Below are 13,656 nucleotides of genomic sequence, written 5' to 3'. Positions count from 1 at the left end.
TTTTGCTGCAAAATTAAGCAAAGATCAACAAATTTGAGGAGATATTTATGGAACTTTTTATATAATTTTGAATTTTTGTCCTTGAGTTTTTTTATATTCAAGTAAATACAAAGAAAACTAAAGACATCCCAAAATCTGTTTTTATGTATTTATTTTTTAATTTCTAATTTTATTGTGAATGTCTTATTATAAATAAAGTTCTTTTTTTCCTGTTGGGGGCAGTGTCCAGGATGAAAAATGAGTGTAGCAGCCACCGGGGAACATTTGATTTGATGCTGTCAGCTTGAGTCAAGTATCACTGAATTCATCCAGCTGCTTCTGTTAACAGCTCAGCTTGGCTCTCATCACAACAGGACATGTTTGTCTTTCTCTTATTTTCTACTAGAACTTGCTGCTTTATGCATCCCAGTTGGATTTTGTTTGTCTTGTAGTTGGTGGTTTGTCTGCAGTGTCTCCTCCTCTCGTCTGCTAACCGTTCACCACCTGTTCTTTATTGACTCAATCCAGTCTGTACACACTCTTATTGGGCTTCGCTCACTTTGCGTCAGACCTTTTGTTGATTCTCTGCAACGGGTAAAAACGGTTTGTTTGCATTTACTCATTTATGGGCTTTCAGCACCTTGTTTTTAAGTTGATCAATGTCTTGTTATTTTCCTTTATTTTAGGCTAAAACTTAGATGGAAAGTTGCTTAAATCTTCCATTGTGTTTTTTCTACATTTAATTTAGCTTTCCTGGTGAGGAGCTTCTGAATCATTTGCATTAATGAAGCTTCCTGATTGAGGATTTTGACAAAAATATATTTTCCTTGAGATGAGGTTTTACAGAGGCTCAAATTCTGCTGTTTTCTGCTCCTTTTCTTATTGCTGAGCTCCTGAGCACTTCACTTTTATAACCTTCATGGGTCTTTCTTGCATCTGCACATTTTTAGATCACATATTTATGGATGCATATTTAAAACTAGGAATTAATGCCATAGTTTGTTGTGAATTATTAAATAACTTGGTCTATTCTGGTAAAAATACATTTTCATTAATCACAACTACAAAGAGGGTTTAGAAAAATCCAGTTTAATAGTTTGCATTTATTTTACTACACTGATTTACAGCTTAATGTGATGATCTTGGTAGTTTAATTTTATTTTCCATGTGTTGGTGCACAAAAGCAAAAGCTTGGAAACAGTTCAGAGACAGAGCTCCACTAATAATCAGCGCAGACATTTCCCAAACACCAACGTTGGGAGATCTTGATTCAGCAGGTGAGGGTTTTACATTCCACACTCCCTCCAAACCTGAAATGACAACAATTAATGAGCATTTTAAGAATCTTTCTGTACAGTAATGATAACCCTGGTAAATGTTTCACAACTTATATTTCACACATTTTCTGGTTTTGAAATTGCTGTTTTTAGGGTTGTTTGAGAAAAGAGGAATACAGACACTTTCTTTTGCCAAAATGACCAATTGCAACGTTAACTCTGCACAAACTGGACTGTTCCATTTTTTTCTATGGAGCTACAACCAACGAAAACCCCAAAATGGTCCGGCTTAACGAGTCCACTTTATAATGGAAACCTCAAAATACCGGACTGTACTGCTAAGTGGAAACGAGGCCCAAGTGAATCCAGTTTTGAGCTGTTCAAAATTTTTGGTCGGTTGAAAATTATGGAGTTTGCACAAAATTACACTTTATGCAATTGTGCAAGATTTTTGCACGATACATATGCAAATTTGTGGCTTTCCACGACTGTTACACGCATGTCTAATGGACATTTCACGCATGTTTCACAGATGTATAACTTTTTAAAATTGCCTATATGGCACAAATACCACGTAAAAATTACGTAATTGAAGCACGAATCGCTAATGAATCATATAAGGAGCATAATAATCACGCCGGGTTCATGGAGGATTTGTGGGAATTTCAGCCAATTTCTGTCCAAATTTGGCTTTTATGTTGATTTACATGTTTTTTGCTTGGTTTATTTGTACTTCTTCTATTGTTTTAACTAGGACTGGGCTGATAAAAACAATTAATTCATATGAATCGATCTAACCTAAATAGATCAATAATCGATCCATACAACTAGAGATTGATCTAAAGCATAAAGCAAAAGTCTGCTAGCTTGATGCTAACATTTAATGGAATTTCCTATAGGAAAGCTAATGCTTTGTCAATATAACACATTGCTGACTAAATGAGCAGCTTTATACACTCGCAGGCATGAATTTTCCAAACTCTTAAAAGGAAATGTTTTTTAAAGTAACCATTTGCTGTCTAAAACACATTTTTTTCTTTGTTTATTCTTCTTTAAAAAGTGTAATGCTGTAGCGGGAGCTCTTCCAAGTGGCCAAACTGAAACAGCCTCCAGGAGAAGCAGAACTATGTTTACAATGTTAATGATCTAAACATTTTTGTTAGAATGTAACATTATTTGCTATTAACAATCTAATTATTTTAGTAATAAATTATACAGTATGTGAACTGTATCAGATTAATATAAATATATTTAAAACATATAGTAGATAATTAATGTATTTCTAATGTGTCTAAGTGTGCAATCGATGTAAACTAAAATTGAATTAAGAGGATTGAAAAAAATCGAGGGAAAATAAAATAAAATAAAAAAAAATTGGTTCTGGTGAATAGCATCAAATTGATTCTAGAGATTATGACTGATACCCAGCCCTAGTTTTACAGTGTTTCATTCTGTGAAAATTTCCCACACTTTGCTCACTTTTTCCATGTATGATGAATATTCATCCATGTAATATGTGCAAAATGTACATAGTTTCTGTGTGATATCACCTCAAACAATCAAAGGTTTTCTGTCACCTGTGTGGCCGCTCTGTGCACGATGGAGTGTCTGAGCGCCAGTTTGTCGAGGTCTCTCGAGTATCCTCCACCAATAACAGTGGCGATGGGAACACCTTGATTCACTGTGGTCTTCATCACATACAAATCTCTCCGGTAGAGCCCTAAAAGATGTTTACAGCCTTCACGCTGCATGTCGGTAAAGAAATACCAAATGAGAGGGTGAGAGGGTGAGAGGAAGACCTTGGTCGGTGAGGCGAAGTCTGCCGAGTTCATCTTCCCAGTGAGGATCGACGCCTGCGTCGTACAGAACCAGGTCTGGACGAAACGTCTGCAGCAGCCATGGCAGGTGAGCCTCCACTGTTAAAGCAAACATCTTCAGAACTTTTCATCCATAGCAATAGATATTAAGATGTCAACGTACCCGTGGAGAGGTACTCCTCATCTTCAAGCCCATCCTCCAAGCTGATATCTAGGTCGCTTTCTTGTTTGCGGAGGGGGAAGTTTTTCCCACAATGCACCGAGAATGTAAACACAGCTGGCTCCTCTTTGAATATGAAAGCAGTACCATCCCCCTGTCGATTCAAAATATGAGTCAGTTCAGAACAACGTAGAAAACAGCAAAACAGTCCCTACCTGATGTACGTCTAAATCCACGATCAGAACCTTCTTCTTAGAGGAACTGTTCACATATTTGGCTGCGACGGCTAAATCGTTCAGCAGACAAAACCCCGAGCCGTAGCCGGGGAAAGCGTGATGGGTTCCTCCTGCTGTGCTGCACGCCAGACCTCTCTGCAGAGCAGCTTCAGCAGCCAGAACGGTCCCACCTGTCAAAGAGGGAGAGCAGCAGCGATGAGGGATCTTTCTAGGACAGGCGGCTGTCAGATCCCCCGCAGAGCGTGTCGTCTTCCTACCCGTTTCATATCGACAGCGTGAGACGATGCCCTGACTCCAGGGAAAGCCCGTCCTCCTCTGTTCTTGCTCACTTGTTTTTCCACTTAGGAACTTGTTCAGATAGTCGTCTGTGTGCACACAGCTCAGCAGATCTTTGGAGGCGATTGCAGGGACCCAAACCTACTATGAGGGAGGAAATTATCTTTTACTCATCCATGAATGGTGCAGAAGTTCATGAACTTGCACAAAAATTCTGATGTGTGGAGAAAATATACAACTTTGCATCAGTTTATGGGTTAATAAAACGACTAAAATGTTAAATCTACTCACCTGTTTCTCTGTGATAACTTGATCTTTTAGTAAAAAGTGTAAAACCCGAGGAAACTTGCCCATTGGAAACCTGTGGTTGGCTGGAAGCTCGCACACATACTTGCTGTGATGAATTATGGGAAGTTTCTTAGACTCAAGCCTCACCTGTTCACAGGTGAATTAAAAACAGTCACAACCAAAACAAAGCACTTTTTAAGTGTTAATCAAAAATGTCCCATGGTCTTACAAGTTCAGCGTGGAAACATCTACAGAATCCAACGTGCACGAGCGCTTTCAAGCGCGGCTTTTTGCAGAAAACAAACTTCAGGCCGGTCATTTCTGTCTGAGGCTGAGCGAGTTCCGCTCATAGAAAGTCTGAAAGAGTCATGTTTTCAGATGTTATGAAAGCACTAAACGTCTGTGTCCCAGGAAGGAGGATGAAGAGTGGTTTTGTACGTCGGTGCTGCCACCTTCAGTCACGGAGGTCAAATAACAAGCAAGCTGCAATGGTTAAAAAGCAGCTAAAAAGTAATGGTTAAATTGTTTAATACTGCCACCTACTGGTAAGAAAGACTAATGTCTAATTTTGCCACTATTTTATTTTATTTATTTTTATATATAAATTTTTATTTTACTTTTAAAAACACTAATTATATGTTGGTAGAATAACAAAATAATTAAATGTGCATTTATTCTAATTTTAAATTATATTTATTTATGATAAAAATATAATTTATAACATGTATATAATTAAATACTTATATTAAAAATGATGATGCTAAAAATAATACAATTTAAATTTTATTTTTAAGTAATTTTATTACTTTTATTTATAGTCAAAATTGTTATAATGAAGTTATAGTTGATTTAAATTTAAAAGAATATTTCTTATTGTGAAGTTATCTTAACAACTGCAAAAAAATTAAAAAACAAACAATTTTTTATACAGTATATTATATTAATATAGAACAAATAAAATTGACATTTTATTTTTTATGAAATGTCTTCTTGTTATTTATAGTTAAAACAGTTACAATATTTAAAATTAATTGCCATTAAAAAAAGATGAATATTTTTAATTATATTTTAATAACTACAAAAACAAACATTTAAAAACAATTAAATATGTATTTGTGTATATGTGGTAATACATGTGATAGTAAAATTCTAAAACTTTTATTTTAACAACTATAAAAGCAAGCAAAATTAAAAAAACAATTGGAAAAAATATACTCTCATCAAGTTTAAGGTTTTTCTGCAATGCCGTTGGGACTTAATTGTACTCCTTGCTTAAAGTTAAATAGTCAATACATCTAAATAATGACATGCTTTGTAATTATTGATTTAATTAACTCCTACAGAGCTGATATACAGCAAGTGTTTCCCATTCATCTTTACTTCTCAATCAATATATAATCTGTGCATCAGTATCAGTACAGACACATCTGTCAACAGAGATTTGTCGAGGCCTAGATAGTAAATGGAAATAAAATGCTAATTCAATACAAATTCCTCTAAAATGCATCTCAACACTTTTTCTCACAACTATTTCTGTTCCAGGCCTGAAGGAGGATCTGATTATGGTTAGATGGTCTGATGATGAAGGGCTTGTGATGCGTCTGTCTTGTCCCCTCCTTTGAATCTTCATCTTCCGCTGTTATCATCCACACAACAGATGGATGCTGCTCACATTCCTGCATTGTAGGCCGGTCACGATAAGAGGGAACATGTGTGTGTTATTGTCTGAAAGAAGAAACTATTTCTGCCACTTTCACATCAACGTCATCATCTCTACGATAATAATCCTCCATGCATACTCTCTCTGTTACAATGAACAGAAACTTCCATGCAATTTATGCCCAATATTACTGTTATCTTTGTTTTAGTTCAATGATCAAAGCAGCTTTTATTTTCAGCGTCCTCGGCTCAAAACTCATGACGAATCCAATATTTTGAGGTTTGATCTGTGCCTTCGCCACTTCATCTCCAACTGTTGTCTGAACCCTGCTGATCTTTGTGTACTCCTTCACTCATCTCCATAGCAACCACCACAGTAAACCCCCCCACCCCAAAGTCAATGTGTGATGCTGCCAGCGAGTTTAATCACTGTGATGAAGGGGCATCTGCCGTGTCACACTGAACTCATATCAGAGCAGATCCACTCCCCTTTGTTACAGTGACTCACAAATAAGCTTAGGTTTTGCAATTCCCAGTGCATTTTTTCCACATCTTCCCTTGCATATTAAATTGCATAAAACTGCTTGAACTTTTGCTGGTCATTGTACCAAAACGACCTTTAATTCCATTCTTTTGTGTCTGGTTCTTCCCCCCTCCATCTGTCTGATTTACGCTGCTGGCAGGGAGCTGAAGGCGCTGTCTGGCACAGAGTTGGGCTCTGTCATGAATTTGTAAGTGCGAGAGGAGCCTGGTGGACGGGGATTAACATCGCCCCTCTGGGACGGACCCGTGTACTCGCAGGCCGATAAGAAGGAAGACGAGCATGCGGGCCCCAGGTGCGCAGAGAAAATTCCGCATAATAGAAAAAGGAGATTAGCAAAGTGAAATCAATTACTGGGTTCAGGCCTGTTAGCGCGGCTTTCAGATAAGGAAGATGATGGACTCTGAGTTCTCTCATGGAGGAGGTTTCTAATTTATTTTGGCAGGATTGAACAGCTTTGTGAGGATATAAAGGCAAGATTAATTATTTAACTATCAGACTGTATGTGACAAATCCTTTTATTTTTACATTTCCTTTTTACTGTCTTTTTTTGCATTTGGTTCTGCATCTTTGACAAGAAAAAGAGGCAATTTTCCTTCACAATTCAGTTCAAACCTCAATTTTTTGCTTCACTGTTTTGTTTCATTTTGATATATGTATTACAAAAAAAACAAACATAAAATGCATTTTCAAATTTGTTAATAAGCTATTTATAATGAAGAAAAACCTTTCACTTAGCTCTTACTAGGCTTGGAGTAATGTAATGAACCATTAAATTTAATATTTAGCACAATTGTTTTACATTTTCAATGTAAACATAATGGTACTTGTCCCTCAATTTGGTTTAACGGTGTAACATATGGTTCTATCTTTGATGGAGAATTGTAGCATTCCTCGTAAAAACATACTTTTCTGTTTTTACACAAACCCTGTAAATTCTACTGCATCAAAGAACTGACAGAAAATTCAATTTTATTGAATTAAGTTTTTTAAACCTGTTGATGAAATCCGCTAGAAAAATGAAAAGAAATGAAATATCTTTTTTTTTTTAGATCACATCAATATCATATCAAGAGATCATAAAAATTATGATACGTATATGTATGTTTTTGCACACTAAAATGTTATTTTAAGAAGCTAAAATATTGACTTGAGTGTTCAAAAAAAAAAAAAAAAACGAATTTACTCCAAATTCCATTTGACCAAACAGGGTCTCAGATTTGGTAGTGACGCTAATTAACGGAAGTACAAACCGTTTGAAAATTGATCATGGAGGAGAAATTATTAGTGGCAGTTTGTGCCCAGACGGAATTATGTAACAAAGTCTTTCTTCTATTTAACATCGACATGCTCCCACTGGTCAAGTTGATAAAGAACAACACACATCTATGCAGATGACACACAGATATATATTAGACTGACACCAGGAGACCGAGGCCCTGTACAGGCTCTTGGTAAATGCATTGAGGACATTAATGACTGGATGTGTCACAACTTACTTCAATTAAACAAAAACAAAACTGAGGTTATTGTCTTTGGGGCTAAAGAAAAAAGGTTAGACGTCACTACAGAGCTTCAATCTATTCAACTAAAAACTACCAACCAGGCCAGAAACTTAATTTTGATAAACACATTAAGGCAGTCACAGAATCAGTATACTATCATCTAAAAAATATCTAAAGATTTGAAGTCTAACTAGGACCTGGAAAAACTAGTTCATGCGTTCATCTTTAGTTGACTTGATTACTCTACATTGTTACAGTGTTCCTACCAAAAACATCAATCAGGAACTCAGAATTCAGAACTTTGCTGCTCTAAACTTGTTTTAAATTTAGTTATTTTTATTTAATTTAAATTTTATGATTGCACCTTTACTAATTCTCTTGATTCTTTTAATGTTTATGTAAAGCACTTTAAATTGTCTCTGTACATGAAATGTGCTAAACAAATAAACCTGCCTTGACTTTCATATATCGGAACAGAGCTGTGAAAGAAAAAGCAAGATTCACAAAACTGACTTCAAAAATTTGAGCAAAGCCTCTGGTTCTTATGCTCGTTTTGGGGAGTGGCAGTCGAGTGTGAACACCGTATGTGTTCAAGAACGTACGTCACTGTTCTGGTGTGAACGTAGCTCTACTCCGTCAGAGCTGAAAAGATAAGCCTGTTTTGATGCTGTGATAAAATGTTCTGACGTCATATTTTATCCATTTGTATAGCAAATGTTTGTGGATGTGATTTTGTATTTAAGTTCTTTGTTTGTATTTTCTTTTTTTTCATCATCATGGCCAGACAATTAGCTTTTGGCTAACTGGCTATTTTTCTCATATCTTTTTTTTTTTTTTTAATTGCACTGTCTCTTTTTTATTTTTATTTTATTTTATTTTATTTTATTTTATTTTATTTTATTTTATTTTATTTTATTTTATTTTATTTTATTTTATTTTATTTTATTTTATTTTATTTTATTTATTTATTAAAAAAAATTTAAAACAACTAGACTCTAGTTTACTAAATTAAATATAATAATGACAGCCGATTTAAGGTGGAATTTTCCATTAAAATAATGCAGCCTTTCATCTCCATACCACAACAAAAACTCTGTCAGAGCTTTTATCATATTTATCATCTTTGGGTGGAACAATAAACTGAGCTGATTACATAAAGTCTTTTAAAAATGTTTGACCCCTCTCAGAAGTAAATGTGACATACATTTGTTCATCTATCTCTGCCTTTGACAGCCGCTTTTACAGTTATTTATCTGTGAATTTTCTTGGACTGTATTTCCATCATTTTAGAACTTAAATCCTTTACATCTTGTATTTTCACACCCCGAAGGCAGCGAGAGTGTTGGCAGCAGCCGGGGACTGGATGGTGTGCTGAATGGAACGGATTTGAACATACATGGAGTTACACAACATCAAAATCGCAACATGAAGCCCGCAAACCCCCTGCGTCCTCCTCCTCCTCCTGTGGAAGGAATTCGCTGGTTGATTGCACGAGGCTGGCAGAGCGTGTTGCTGCAGGTGAGGACAGGGGTTGTTGTTGAAGTGAATTAATTTGTAGCTGCTCTGGGTGTACGATGGTGATGGCCAGCTGTTTCATTCCTCCGAGGCAGCCACTGATTCACTCTGATTCCCCTTTCCCCCATTCATGTGCTCCTGAAAGCACAGAAAAGGAGGCGAGATGGGCTGGTAAATGCATCTGTCAGTATAATTTCCCATCACTGGAGGCACTTTTTACCATCTTTTCATGATCATTGGGGATGACATATTTTTCTGTATGTTTTGGAAAAAAAATGCTTTCAGCTCTGAGCTGAGAGTTTTTTATTTGCACCAACAATTTGCCGTTTTCATGCTTTGTTTGGGAGTGAAATCTCAAATTTGGATGATTATCTTGGTGAGAAATAAACACCAAAGAGACTTTCAATAACAACTCTGTTTGTTAGTTCTGAAATTAACTATGTTTAGAAGAAGATAAGTATGATGTGGATACAAAATGGAGAGACAAGTCACAAAATATAGAAAAATGATCGTGTGAAAACGCAAAATCCGAAACGATCTTGAATCCAAGGAGGCACAACACACATAGAAACAGAAGCTCAACAATGTCACAGGAGGGAAAGCAATCACCAGGAAAAGTGTTGCAATTGCCACACACAAGTTCACAAGTTCAGACTTAGTTACACACAAGAAAAGCACACCTTCAAAATAAAGCAAACTCCTGCTAAAAATAAAACAGAATACAAAATGTAAATGCAAGCTATAAAAAAAGAAAAAAAAACACACAAAGGACTTAAAAACAAAATTACATATACAAACACTTATTATACAAAATGCTCCAAGGTGTTCCCCAAGGTTCGGTTCTCGGTCCACTTCTCTTTATCCTTTATCTCATTCTCCTTAGCAACGTTATCCGTCAACATGGACTAAACTACCACTGCTACGCTGATGACATACGACTATATATCTCCACCCAATCCATCACCTCTTTAACCCACTCCACACTCACTCACTGTCAAAACATGGTTGCAACTAAACTTTCTCAAACTCAACTGTGACAAAACAGATATAATCATAATAGGCCCTAAAAACAAATCCCCAAATCCCACCAAATTCATTTAAGAAAACTCTTAAAACCTATCTTTTTTAAATTGCTTTTAATCTTTCATTTACTTTCATAGATAGTATTTCCATCTTTAAATTGAATGTTTCTTATTACTGTTTTTTTATTGTAATTTATTTGTCTTGTATGCGTCTTTGAGTATCTTTTAAAACCATCATATGAATAAAATCTATTATTATTATTATAAATGCAAATGTAATTTGAATTTTTCTGCAATTTTGTTTGGTTCTCAAAATCTTTTAGCATTTTTAAAAAGTTAACATACAAAAAAAGGCATGTAAAAACTCAGTTTAACATTCGATTTGTGTCATAATTTGTGGTTTCGATATGATTCATAGTCGATTTTGGCTCATTTGGAACGATCAGATTCACGGACCTAAAATTGACGTCTTTAGCCAAAAATTCAACCAGTGTGACTCAAATACCTGGTTAAGTAAGTTCAGTTTTCCAGATTCATTGTATCTTCTGTAAGATAATTAAGTGTCAATTAAATGTGTTTCAAAACAAACCAGTAAAATTAATGGCAAACCCATTTTCATTTTAGTTTTATAAAGTTTAGCCCATTGTTGTTTTTCCAGATCAAAATAATACAAACAGAACATCATTAGAACATATTTCAGTATTTTGGTTCCACATATTGATCGTTTTTGAGTTTAAATAAAGTAAACCTACTGTGCCTTAATCTGAAGAGTATTTTCTAATACAGATATAATCTATTTATTTCATTTTTAGGTAATTTATAATATTTTAGGGTGACAGACCTAAACATGTAAATCTGTTTGGTTCATAACTGATTTATCGATTAATTCAATTAATCATAATTCCCTCACAAAATAGGGTAAAAAACAGTGTTTCTATTTTATGTATTTATTTAAATAGATGTAAATGTTTTAATTAATGTATTTTTTGTTAACTATTAAACTAAGCATCTGCTAAATGTAAATAAAAACAAACTGTTTTCTAAGTAATGGCTCTAATAAATGCAGTTGAACCTAAAATTGTTTATTTTACAAGGGTTAAAAAACACTTTTAAATGTCAAACCAAATGTTAAAAATGTATTTTATCTTTTACAAAGCAATCAAAATAAATTAATGAATTAGTTTAAGAATATTCTTTCTCACTTTTTCTTTTACTTGTCATACTTTTGCAACTTAGCAGCTTCTAAAACATTTTTATACACAATGAAGACAATAACTTTACTATTAGCCACTTTTAAAATTAGATACATATAAACTCAAACAAAAAGTAATGCTTGAGAATAATAATTAAGTCTCAGAGAGTTGATGTTCCAACATTTTTGATGAAGAGTCACTAGTGTTTCCATAAAAGCAGATAAATGCACTCTTATTCATTTAAAGGTATTTGTGAGAAAATGTAATCTAATTACTTCAAGCTGTATTTTGACACTTTTATAAAAAGTGGATTTGTGAGATTTAGAACTTCATAAAAAATACATTTCATTATTCATCAGATTTCCTTTTTTGAGTTTCATCTGTTCCCTTTAGGAGTCATCCGATTCCATCTAACCTTTTCTCTACACATCAAATTCAACACTATAAATGAATCTTATTCTGAAAGCTAAAACCATCAGGTAATACATAGTTTTCTTTCCCTTTTGTGAAACCATCAAGTTCATTTTTATGCTAAATCTAACACATGAAAACAAATCTGTAAACATGTTTGTTTCCGCACAGCATGGCTGCTCCCAGAACAGCTGCATGCTGATCTGAGATTCTCTCCTTGCAGAATTAAAGTGAAACTGCACAAAGAAGTGATAATTCAGAACATCTGCACATGATCTGCGGTATGCTGGGAATCTGTAAGGGAGTCAAAAAGGAGAAGAGATATTGAGTTAGACAGTGGTATTGCTGGAATGCCTTCCAAAGATGTTTGTATTACACGTCTGTTGCAAAATCTCTGCTCACCGTGTATTGCATAAAACAAGACGAGCAGAAATTCTGTAAAACATTGCTTTTTATTTGTCGAGTATCTTACCCGTGTCATGTGTCGGCCTGATTTTCTACCCTCTCTTTAATCTTATGTCTGGTGGAAAGAGGACTGTTACTTCAAAAGGGCCGTCTTGTAAATGGTAAATGGTAAATGGCGTATACTTGTATAGCGCTTTCTACCCTCCTTCGAGGGCCCAAAGCGCTTCACAGTCACAGACCCATTCACCCATTCACACACACATTCACACACTGGTGGTGGCTTGTCCTGACGGCCGTGTTGTTATTGGTGATAAGGGCACTCAGGAGATAAGTGAGTGAAAGGACATCGCAGAATGTGACTCCCAGCACACAAGAAAACGACTCTACATTCAGAAATCGATCTATGGAACTGCAGGAAGAGGAAACACGGTTCTGCAACTGTTTAATTGAGTTATAGATCAAATAATAGGCAAATACAGTTATTTGCCCCAAAACATGGTTTATTGCATTAACGTTTTGCTCCTTAAACTTATTATTTATCTATTTTTTACTAGTTCTTGATTTAAATGACCGATCAGCTCTAGGCCTGAGTAATAGCAGTTTGCAATATGGGATTTCAGCTTCTTGGAGCCAGCACTTCCTGTTTGGAATGCCAGGGAAGAGGGGTTAGTCCAGTTCTAATATACAGTCTATGGTTTACACATGAGTTAAAACAATAAAAGCTTGAAGTATTTAACAAATCAAATAAAGCCCTTGACTCATTTGACCAATCAGATGAACTGATTCACATCTTTGACCAACCAAATGGAACCCTTCTATTTTAGATGACTGCCTCCAAGTTGCTCATTTGGAGTATTTAAAGGGTTAACAAATGCTAAATCAATTTCTTTTTTTGCTGTTGACATCTATAAATGAGGCTTTAAAAGTGCTGTCTGTTGGTCTTGGCCACAATTTAAAATAAACTTAATTTATTGTCTAAAACTGTCTGTGCGCTGCCTCCTACAGGTGGAAACAAGGTATTACAGTAGAATTTTGTGATTGGTTAACTGGTGTCATTTCAGGAGTTTCACGTCATCATGCTCTGCAGCTCCAGTGTAAAAGCCCCGCCCATCTTTGATTATGTAACGGTTATCGGTATAGCTTTAGCGTGGCGTATTACCTTCTACTGGCTTTCACAACTTTCCAACAGAATAGAAAGTTAGGCAACAATGATTTAGCGCAATTGTCATTGAATTCAGAAATCTTCATCCTGGGGATGTGATTTGTAACAAACATTTCTCTCGGGATTTTTTACCTTATACGTTAGGGGTTCATTAGCTTATGATGCTAGCTTTCACTTTGCTCTGTACCACCCTCCATATTGGAGACGCAG

General features: G+C 35.3%; 1 protein-coding gene across 1 annotated transcript; it reads right to left on the bottom strand.

Moving 5' to 3' along the window:
• Positions 1–1,050: 1,050 nt before the first annotated feature.
• On the bottom strand, positions 1,051–4,688 carry hdac12 (histone deacetylase 12). Its single transcript, XM_024278069.2, has 8 exons — positions 4,263–4,688; positions 4,037–4,180; positions 3,727–3,886; positions 3,449–3,639; positions 3,237–3,387; positions 3,056–3,172; positions 2,834–2,976; positions 1,051–1,289 (listed from the first exon to the last, which is right to left on the bottom strand). Exons 1-8 carry the CDS (start codon positions 4,350–4,352, stop codon positions 1,266–1,268), a joined length of 1,020 nt encoding a protein of 339 aa, XP_024133837.1. The 5' UTR covers positions 4,353–4,688; the 3' UTR covers positions 1,051–1,265.
• Between the last annotated feature and the right edge of the window lie 8,968 nt (positions 4,689–13,656).

This window comes from Oryzias melastigma, linkage group LG13 (genome assembly GCF_002922805.2).
Source record: "Oryzias melastigma strain HK-1 linkage group LG13, ASM292280v2, whole genome shotgun sequence".
NCBI classification, from domain to species: domain Eukaryota; kingdom Metazoa; phylum Chordata; class Actinopteri; order Beloniformes; family Adrianichthyidae; genus Oryzias; species Oryzias melastigma.
Note: the sequence above shows the minus strand (reverse complement) of the source record. Positions and strands in the feature narration are given on the sequence as shown.

Excerpts from the sequence above, each read along its gene's own strand:
- hdac12 (XM_024278069.2), bottom strand. The coding sequence starts at position 4,352 with ATGACCGGCCTGAAGTTTGTTTTCTGCAAAAAGCCGCGCTTGAAAGCG. Across the intron at positions 3,173-3,236 it reads TGAGGAGTACCTCTCCACGG|TGGAGGCTCACCTGCCATGG; the intron begins GTACGTTGACAT and ends TTGCTTTAACAG. Across the intron at positions 2,977-3,055 it reads ACTTCGCCTCACCGACCAAG|GGCTCTACCGGAGAGATTTG; the intron begins GTCTTCCTCTCA and ends AACATCTTTTAG.